Source organism: Phallusia mammillata, chromosome 5 (assembly GCF_965637545.1).
Source record: "Phallusia mammillata chromosome 5, kaPhaMamm4.hap1.1, whole genome shotgun sequence".
NCBI classification, from domain to species: Eukaryota; Metazoa; Chordata; class Ascidiacea; order Phlebobranchia; family Ascidiidae; genus Phallusia; species Phallusia mammillata.
In genome coordinates this window covers 12082186-12092129 of record NC_137256.1, presented here as the reverse complement: position 1 = coordinate 12092129, position 9944 = coordinate 12082186, and the positions used below count along the sequence as shown (strand labels likewise).

The 9944-nt window shown below is 34.9% G+C and overlaps 1 protein-coding gene across 1 annotated transcript; it reads right to left on the bottom strand.

Annotated features, from left to right (window-relative positions):
* Positions 1-325: 325 nt before the first annotated feature.
* LOC145227871 (uncharacterized) lies at positions 326-9047 on the bottom strand. Its single transcript, XM_080092800.1, has 5 exons — positions 8753-9047; positions 3948-3995; positions 3383-3478; positions 1590-1815; positions 326-1382 (listed from the first exon to the last, which is right to left on the bottom strand). Exons 1-5 carry the CDS (start codon positions 8994-8996, stop codon positions 1235-1237), a joined length of 762 nt encoding a protein of 253 aa, XP_079948926.1. The 5' UTR covers positions 8997-9047; the 3' UTR covers positions 326-1234.
* Between the last annotated feature and the right edge of the window lie 897 nt (positions 9048-9944).

The window sequence follows — 9944 nt, the reverse complement described above, 5'->3', positions numbered from 1 at the left end:
GTTCCCTGCAGTACAGACTTATGAACTAACTATTCCTGGCATACTGAACACTGTTCTGTTCGTGATTAAACTGAACCTGTGATTCTGGAACCTTTTTCCGATTCCTCCCTAAACAGCTTGGGGGATTTAAAACGCCCCCATTTATAGCCAAAACTTAGGAGATATTTATTTTACAGGCATCCTCGAAGTGACACACAAACTGATGGACGCTGTATAGCACTAAATCACATCTTTAAAGCCTAAGAACCACAAAAGGTTTATCTCCATTTTTTTCTAATGATATGAACTCTTGTGCAATAACATAGCTGAGTTAAGATAGTGAAAATGCTTGGCCAGGGTCTGTGTATTCCAGAATATTTACAGGACTTCCATTCAAGATAGTTATGGCAAAAAAGAGTAAAAGTTCATGCAATTTAAAATGGGACATGCAGAAATAAAATCAGGAGTGTGCTTCAATCAGGAAAAGGTCAACCAAACAAATACGAAATTGATGTCACATTGTCAAACCAAGGTCTTTATGGTATTCAACCAAGCAAAAATTTAAACCTGATAAAACCATACACATTTACATCAGCAGAGGAAACAGGAAACATCTTGAAACTTCAGCAAATACAGTTTTACAGAATAGTTCCAAACTTACCAAATATAAACATTAGTTTGCAATTTGAGTTCTTATATGGATGACATTTACTATCACACTTCTTTATGTAAACTTTAAATTAACAAAAAAACTGTTGGTGACGTAAAACCACTTGAATCATTAAAAAATTGTTAGAGCAATTAATAAATGGTATTTTACATTAGATAAAGATACGCAAAAGCTAAGCACACAAGTTTCTTTGTTGATGATAGAAGTATCCACATTTAGTTACTTCATTAGCATCATTCACTACTACAAAAGACAATACACAACTACATGACTGAAACCCAACAATTGGTTTCACGTTGCTCTGACTGACTTACCCAAATTCATATTAACAGAGCAACTCATGATATAAATTCGCAAAGCGCCTCAGATTAAACGTCACAACTGAATCTCAAAAGCTACTACTAATATCAAATCCTCCACACAAAACCAAGCAAAAGTCATTTTCCCCCGTAGGTGCTGTTTGCAGGTCTTCACGTTTTTTTTAATCAAATTGTAGTTTTCAGTGTCCATGAACCACACATGTTGACTTGCACAAGCTGCCACTGCTCATGAGATGAGTTGACAGACACCACATGAGAAGTTGATTTAAGATTCTTCCTGGTTTTCAGTACATTCTTCAGCCTCATCATTACTTGCCTCGTCATTGCTTGCCTCTTGTCTTCGCCCACCTTTGCTGAGGCCTTCATCACCATTAGAAGTGCAGTTGCGAGCAATGTGACCATGCTCCTGACACCTGTGTATTCAAACGTGATTACCTGTGCATTTAGTTTTGATCCTTATTCTAAAACTCCCAGTGGCATCCATAGATGTCAAGATCAGAGATGTTAAAATTACACAGTATAAGTATCATAAGCACTTTTATGATTTTATGTCGTAAGCACTTTAACATTTCTCATTTATTTGCAAAAACTAGAGTGCTTTATGCATTTGGAAGTCCTACCTGTAGCAAGTAGCATTTGGGCACTGGGCCTGAATGTGATCTGGGCTTCCACACAAATAACACTCCTTTGTACCAGCATCCCTCCTTGAATATCTGCCATCATTTGAATCATCCATATCCTCATGACAGTTTCGAGCTATGTGACCAGCTTTGCCACAGCGATAGCATTCACTGTCCTCTGGGCAATTACGAGCAATGTGCCCTTCCTTGTGGCAGTTGAAGCAAGCTACATATAAAAGTACAGATTTTACCAGAATGAATTTCATATTTGTAACACAATACGCATTCAGCTCTGCCGTTTTTCAAAATGTTTGATAGTAGTTTTTTTTTTTGAAACTAGAAATGTGGCTTTCGTATATATTTCCATTTTATATATTTTATGCCCTATTCACCGATTTGTATGCTATATATACCATTTGACCAACTGACATGATTGTTTTTGCAAGCAAAACAAATTGGCAGCCACACAGATGTTTATGCAAATTTGTTACAATACTAGAAGGGTGGCTTAGCACATTTTACTACAGCATATACACTACAACCTATTCTGCAAACTGTAATATATTCTCTATATTTATTTATATTGGGTCCCATATTAGCCAACATTTTTTATAATCTTGATTTGTTTCTGCAGGCAGAAACTCATGGGTCCCCAAAACCGCAAAGTTGTAAACAGACAACCATAAGAAACATTGCTATAAAGTCAAACACAGTGATTGGTAGTGTTACTTAAAAAAATAAGTTATGTAAAGTACAAACTGTCCAAATCTCATGCAATTGAGACATTGTTATAAGATTGTGTGCATAAATAGCATAAAACACTCAAAATGGCATATTATACAAACTGTCAAAATGTATTGTTGATTAATTCACCCATTTTGGGGGGTTGGTAGGGTAAATATTAGGGCTGCAGGGTGAAACACAATATTCAACAGCTACAAATGCCAAATTAATAAAACTATCAAAAATTCATCCAAATTGGACGTTTTTTGAAAAATAGGTGGCTTAAGCAGTAAATATTGGTCTACATGGTGAAACACAATAATCGACGCCCTAATATGGCACAATGAACAAACTGTCCAAATTTCATCCGAATCGGACATTGTTTAAAAAAATCACCCATTTTAGGGGTCTAGTGGGGTAAATATTGGGGCTAAAAGGTAAAACACAACAATCGATGCCCTAACATGGCACAATGAACAAACTGTCCAAATTTCATCCAAATCGGACATTGTTTAAAAAATCACCCATTTTAGGGGGCTAGTGGGGTAAATATTGTGCTACAGGGTAAAACAAAACAAACGATGCCCTAAAATGGCACAATGAACAAACTGTCCAAATTTCATCCAAATCGGACATTGTTTAAAAAATCACCCATTTTAGGGGGCTAGTGGGGTAAACACTGGGGCTACAGGCTAAAACACAACAAACGATGCCCTAAAATGGCACAATGAACAAACTGTCCAAATTTAATCCAATTCGGACATTGTTCAAAATTTACCCATTTTATGGGGCAAGTGGGGTAAACACTGGGGCTATCGAGTCAAACAAAACAAATGGCACATCTACATAACTATAACTACCATCTGTGAAAATTTCATCCAAATCCATCAAACATTTCAAGGCAAAACGAGGTGGACAAACATTGGGCAGAAGAAAAAAAACAAAAAAACAAATTGAGTAAAATCAATATGTGCCCCCTTCAGGGAAGGGGACCCATAAAAAAACATGTTTATACCTCATGTGGCAGTTTGAGTAATTATGATAAATTCTTTTTCGTTAAATTGACCTACCATTTTGATCAGATTCGCAATTTCGAGCCATATGGCCAGCTAAACCACATCGAAAGCAATGGTCTCCTCTGTGACGAGGCCTTTCTCCCTCACCATCTGAAAAGTGGGCCATAAAGATCCTTAATAATTCACTAACAAATGACACACAAACACTGATATATACATATACTTTCCAGATTCCTATGTGTATACTAATTACGAAAACCCCCAACAAGGAAGTCAAACTTGTTTGACCATAAGGCCACATAACGCGCATATGTATTACTATAACAAGTCACAAACTGTGAACAAATCTTTACATCATTCTACACATGGCTTTTATTATATTCTGTAACAACTGAGATAAAGTTAGTTTACAATTAGGCAAGTTTAAACTTCATTTCAAGCTACACAAATTTCTATACAAGCGAAAGGTGGCCTGCGTCCTTGGGTAGGACATCCTTGACATGAGTCAAGACACAATAAAGATAAAGTAACATGTTAAACACTGACAAAGCTAACAACCAATACCCTAATATTGACTTAAAAATATTTAACTTGTGTCAAAAAACACAAATTTTCTTACCATGGCAGTCACGGGCAAAATGACCAGGTTGTCCACATTTGTAGCAGTCTGCAAAACAGACAAAGTTTAGGCAATATACCACACGTGCATGTCCTATTGGAACAAATATAGATATTTTATACTGTACTTTGTTAAGTACATGTAATATCAGTAACTTGTATGCGACTAAACTTGCTGTAAAGTGGGTTTATATTGAACAGTAGTGAAAGTGATGTAACAAAGATGTTTATTTGTCAAATACTGAGCAAACTAATGAATATCAAAAAAGAATTAGGACACAAACTATATAATTGTAAGTATGAAAATGTGTTATAATTTTATATATTGGTCTGTGAAATGAGACGTTCAGCTTATGTTACATCCAGTGTTTTTTTAAGGTGTTTTGGGGGACCGTTTCGGTCCCCCAAATTTCTCCAGCGGTTTCCCAAAAAGCAAATATGGCTATTTTTTGGTATTTAAATGAAACACTTGCGGTCTCTTAAAACTACTTAGCGGTCACCCAAACCAAAACTTAAAAAAAACCTGGTTACATCATTCATCAAGTTTATTTTAACGGATTTTTAGGTATATTAACCTGCAGGTAACAAAGCAACATGTTTTGAAACAGTAAATGTGTATGTAACAGTGTTGATGACTTCAAACAAGTTTAGCTGAACCTTTTGGTTACAAGTTCGAATTTGGCTAAAACCATTTAAAGAGGGTTCAGCGCATCACTAGTGAAAAGAACTTAGTATTAGGATATTGTTGGATTAATATTAAATCTTTTACCATTTTGTCCACATTCAACTAGTTTAGTGAGTATAGTCAAATGGGGTAAAAAAAATTTTTGCTGAAGTTGGGGTAAAAAAAAACAATACCCTCACAGATAAACCAAAATTTTTTTTTAAATGATTTCTTTTTCATAGGATGGATTTATTCTCTACCTATAAAATAAGCCATAAACCATTCTCAGATTTTGTTTGTAGGCAATGTTCTGCAGGTTGAAACAACAGTAGTAAAATTCGTATGTTAAAAAGTCTTCAACAACCTTTAGAAACTTTCCTGCAGATTTTTTATTACAAGTCTGGTGTCAATGACCTTTGTTCTGTGTTGTGTCATAACTATGACCTATTAAACAAAAAAGACTCCACTTGGCTAGCTTCTAAATTTTTTCAGATATCTTGTTGTTCGTTTTTACCCCAAACGGTTCTATAGGAATGGGGTAATAAAAAACTATGTATTTTTTGCACCCCAAAATTTTTTTTGGCCCAAACATTTTTATTTGTCACCTGGAAGTTTAGAAAATAAAAAAGAAAGCCTATAAAACATGTACTGAAACCAAAGTTGTATAAAATTGCTTTGGGGGGCCAGTTTTGGAGAAATTTTTACCAAAAAGTATACCTGCATGGCTAAAAGTACAAATTGGGATCCAGGCCTAAAGAAAAATGCTACAAAGTAAGAAAAAGAGGTTATCAAATCATTATGTGGTAATTCAAGCAGTTTTGGGTAGAAAATTAAACTTTATTTCAATAAGGTTTTAGGTTACATGACCAGTCAGCAAGTGTGTGAGCTCTATTTAAACCTAGTTGCATACCAACAAAAGACTGGTAAATGACAAAAAAGACCAAATCAAAGGCAATAAATGCAGTGCAATAAAGGTACAAAGCCATGGAAAGGCTTAGCACCAATTTGAAAGTGTTTTATTAATTTACAAACAGTTTACTAACTGCTGTAAGTTTGGTTTGTAAAATTTCGAAAACAAAGAATTTTATGTGGCTCGTGTTTTTTTGGCTTATTTATTGTAACAGAGTTGTTAATGAAATTTCTGTCTGATGTTTGACTTTAAGATGGTTGATTAAGTTCATATAATTGAATTGAAGTTCCAACTGCCACTTAACTTTTTTTTAAATGGTACTAATGTTCACTTGTTTTTTTTTTACCCCGACATTGTTTTTTTTGTACCTTTTTCAGGTTAAAAAAGAACAACAGTTTTTGTCAAATATTTTTTTTGTTTTTTAGTAAAATCAAAAACTTGTCACATAACTATAAAAGTAGTCCTATCAGCTTTGTTGGGAAGAAAAACTGACCTTTTGTTGCCTAAAATAAAAGTTTGGTAACAAAGTTCCAAAAAATTGTTTTTTTTTACCCCACTTGACTTATTATTCAACTTACATTTAATTACATAACTCAAAACAAATTGTACTGACATTACAACGTATATAAACAGATAGTTTATGTTGTATGAAAAAACTGGACCTTTTCTTGGCCTTACACAAAGTAAGAAGGGTCCACAGTAGAATAGGTAATACTTCTTTAATTTCACTAATTCTCACACTTTTGTACCCAACAATGAGACATACTGACGAATAAGAAAACAGAATGTAAGTTGCATCATCTAAACTTAACTACCTAACCCTGTGGTGACTCAATTGTGTCGCACATGAGCTGTGCAGATCTGATTTCACCCAAAATTTCACAGTAATTATATACTGGAGTTCACCACCAAGAAATGTCAAGTACATTTTCTGTTGTATTTATTTTTTCACATAGCAGGCAAAGTAACAAATTACATAAGATCTCCAATTTTTTTACAAAGATACAGTGTTTAACATGTACAGCACCATGTGCATCAAATTCAATTGCCAACATTATGGCAGCTTTTAATAATACAAAACCTGCTTTTCATTGTATACTTATCGATGCTTTATTCACTGCACTTAGTTTTGCACTAGTGCTTACTATTATTTTAAGTTGTTACAAAGTGGCTGCATGCGTGTTTTGCCCACATTTCACACAGGAATGCAGCAAGACCTCATTTGCCCCTTTACAAATTAAATTGCCTTCCTATGAACCCAAATGTGAATCAATGGTTTAATGTCCAATTCCAATATGCTGCCGTGGTAATTCCTGTCTAATAAAATATTCTTGTGCCAACGTAAGGTTAACAATGTAAAATTGATTCTTCTAAACCTAATAAAACTCTTAATAACTCTTTTTGCAATTGTATGGCTCTTTTGTTTCTAACAGTAACCCCCAGGATTAACATGAGTTGCAATTTATAGATTTTTGATTAAATCTGTACTTGCGAAGCATGCAGTACAACAAATAGCTGCGTTATCCTGCAAACACAAAGCGACAAAATGGTGTGCATACAAACATTCATCAAATATAGTAGTCCCACTCTATCTCCTCATGTGTATGTGCAGGTTTTTTTTTAAGGTTTGGTTTGGGTGACCACTAAGTAGTTTTAAGAGACCGCAAGTGTTTCATTTAAATACCAAAAAATAGCCATATTTGCTTAAACGAATTATTTATTAGGCTACTGGCAAATTTTGGGAAACCGCTGGAGAAATTTGGGGGACCGTTTCGGTCCCCCAAAACACCTTTAAAAAAACACTGTGTATGTGTATTATTTTTTGCAGACATGAACTTTGTAGAGACAATGATCAGTTAATTTGTCATGTTTTGATTGATCAGTGATGTAGTTTATTTAGGAGTACAAAATTCTGGTGATCTTTCAAAAGAGAGAAACATAGGGCTCAAATTACATACCAATTATCAAAATTTTGGCAATTTGTGTGTATTTTGAACAAATTGATGGTCCAACAATTAGACAGTGTGACAAATCTTAATATTATGTTAACTGTTGGCATAAATTGAAATGTTGTTTTTAAATGCTTGCCACAATTTGGACACTGATGGCCTATATATGCATGGCTTTTACATGACCCAGACAGCAAAGCAAAAAAACTCATTGCCCAGCATGTTGTCAAAATCAAATTGTTTTAGTGCAAAACTTGCTGTAGAACACAGTAACATCAGACAAGGGCACAAAAACAACTTTAAAATGTGAGGTGTAAATGAGTCTCACTTGCTTTACAACAAGAAGTTAATTGTTTGACTAGTCAAAGGCGATTACTACCTAACATTGGGAGATGTTACATAATAAAAGCCAATATAGTGCGAATAAAAACTAGAGCTGGATGAATGACATTTGGTTTTGTGCAAGGCAGACTTGGTTGATCCATCAAATTCAGTCCAACATTTTCGCCTAGGTCTGTGGCCCACTTGCAAACTGCTCTATGTCCCACAGGTTGAGAAACAGTGGTACTAAATACCGCATGATATCGCATGTTACTGCATGTAACCACATGTGACCGCATGTAACCGCATTTAACTGCAGGTGACCGCATTGTTTACCACATGTGACCGCATGTTATCACACGACAGAAGGTTGTAAAGGAATTGAATATGCTTTTACGCAAAATAAAATTTTGCGGACTTTTGAAAGCGCTAACGGTTGGAGCTATTCGCACTGGTTGAGGGTTTATAAATAAAAAAAGGCTAGAATCTGGTTTATTTTACCCTTGTTGGGCTTGTATACCCACATTTCGCATACAATGCAGTATTGTAAGCAGAATAACATGCGGTCACATGCGGTGTTTAGTACCACCCGTTGAGAAACGCGAATCTATAGCCCTTAGTGTGAACTGGTATTTTTAACATTACATGACCTTTTTGGTATCAAAAACAAGATCATTAATTTCAGTCTGCAGTGCATGGATGGCAGTGCATTTGGTGCACAATTTTTGCATGCAAACCCAAAAATTGGAGTACAAAAAAAAACTTTTCAAAAAATTGGGCATGCATACTGGCCCTCTGGACTGTACATAAAACAAACATTACATTTACTTTTGGCAAATAACATATATATTTTAAAATTCGTTGACAAAAAATGGAATAAAGTCTTAATGTATGTCAGTAAATATATTAAAAAGGAGTTGTTTATAAAACACTGATAAATAATAAGGATAAATAGCACTAACCAACAGGTCGAGATCTATATCCACCAAAACCCCGTCCTCTTCCTCGGCCACGACCCCTGCCTCGCCCACGGTAGCCACCACCTCTGCCCCGAGCTGGATACAAGTCACGATCCTCATTTTCTGGACAATCACGAGCCCAATGACCAAATCCCTCACAATAAAAACACTTGTCCTCTTCTTTTGAATGAACCCGGACCTTTCTGGTCTCATAATTGTAATCCATAGTATCAGTTTTTCCAGGCATAGTTAACCAAAAAACACTATTGAACTTACTAAGTTCTAAATTGCAAAAGTACATGTTAGTTTCTTTATAAGGTGTTGTAAAATTTTAAGACTGACTGGGAGTCTCAAGTCTGGGACTGTCAATTATTTTTATACTTCTTTTTTTGCTAATCAATCTGCTTTCTAAATCTGCGATAACACTCCTGTGAGACATACATACAAATATTTTCAATATTTTTATTGCATAGTACTTGTTTTTTCCTAACGCGTAAAACACACACATATATATATATATATATATAATAAATACATATATTTTATATATATATATATATATATATTTATACATAAAGCGAAGCTTAGAGTAGTCACAAAATCACAAAAACCAAATCGCAACGATGTTACTGCCAGTGAAAATCGAAAATATCGGAATGCCGTCATACATCAATTACTACAATCCTGGCACGTGCTTGTGCACACGGCACGTTCGTAGTACCGTTGAATTGCGGGATTCAAACAAGGTAACTTTTCAAAGTTAACTAGAGTTGAGTTGAGTTAACTTACATTTTTACAAACTAAATGACAATTCCATGATTTAGTTTTACTATACAGCTAATGGCACAAAATTATTAACCCCTAAACGACTTGTTTATGCTATTGCTTTGTGAAAAAAAACATTTTAATTGCAATTTCTATGTACGGTTTTTGAAACAGTCGAGGACAACACGAACTGAAAGTACACCTTTCATTTGTTTTGTGGGAATGCTATAACAGTTAGTATTCATCTGATCATCGTAATTAATTGGGTGGACTTTGGAAGATGACTGTGTCGCTGTGTGTTCTTTCATCAATCGAATTAAACTCATCTCAAAACACAGTCCATATTCCAGACATGTTCTGGGACAAAACGGATTGGAAAACCTGAAAAGCGGTGGTGTTTGAACACATGATGAAAAACTCTTCCAGCCTG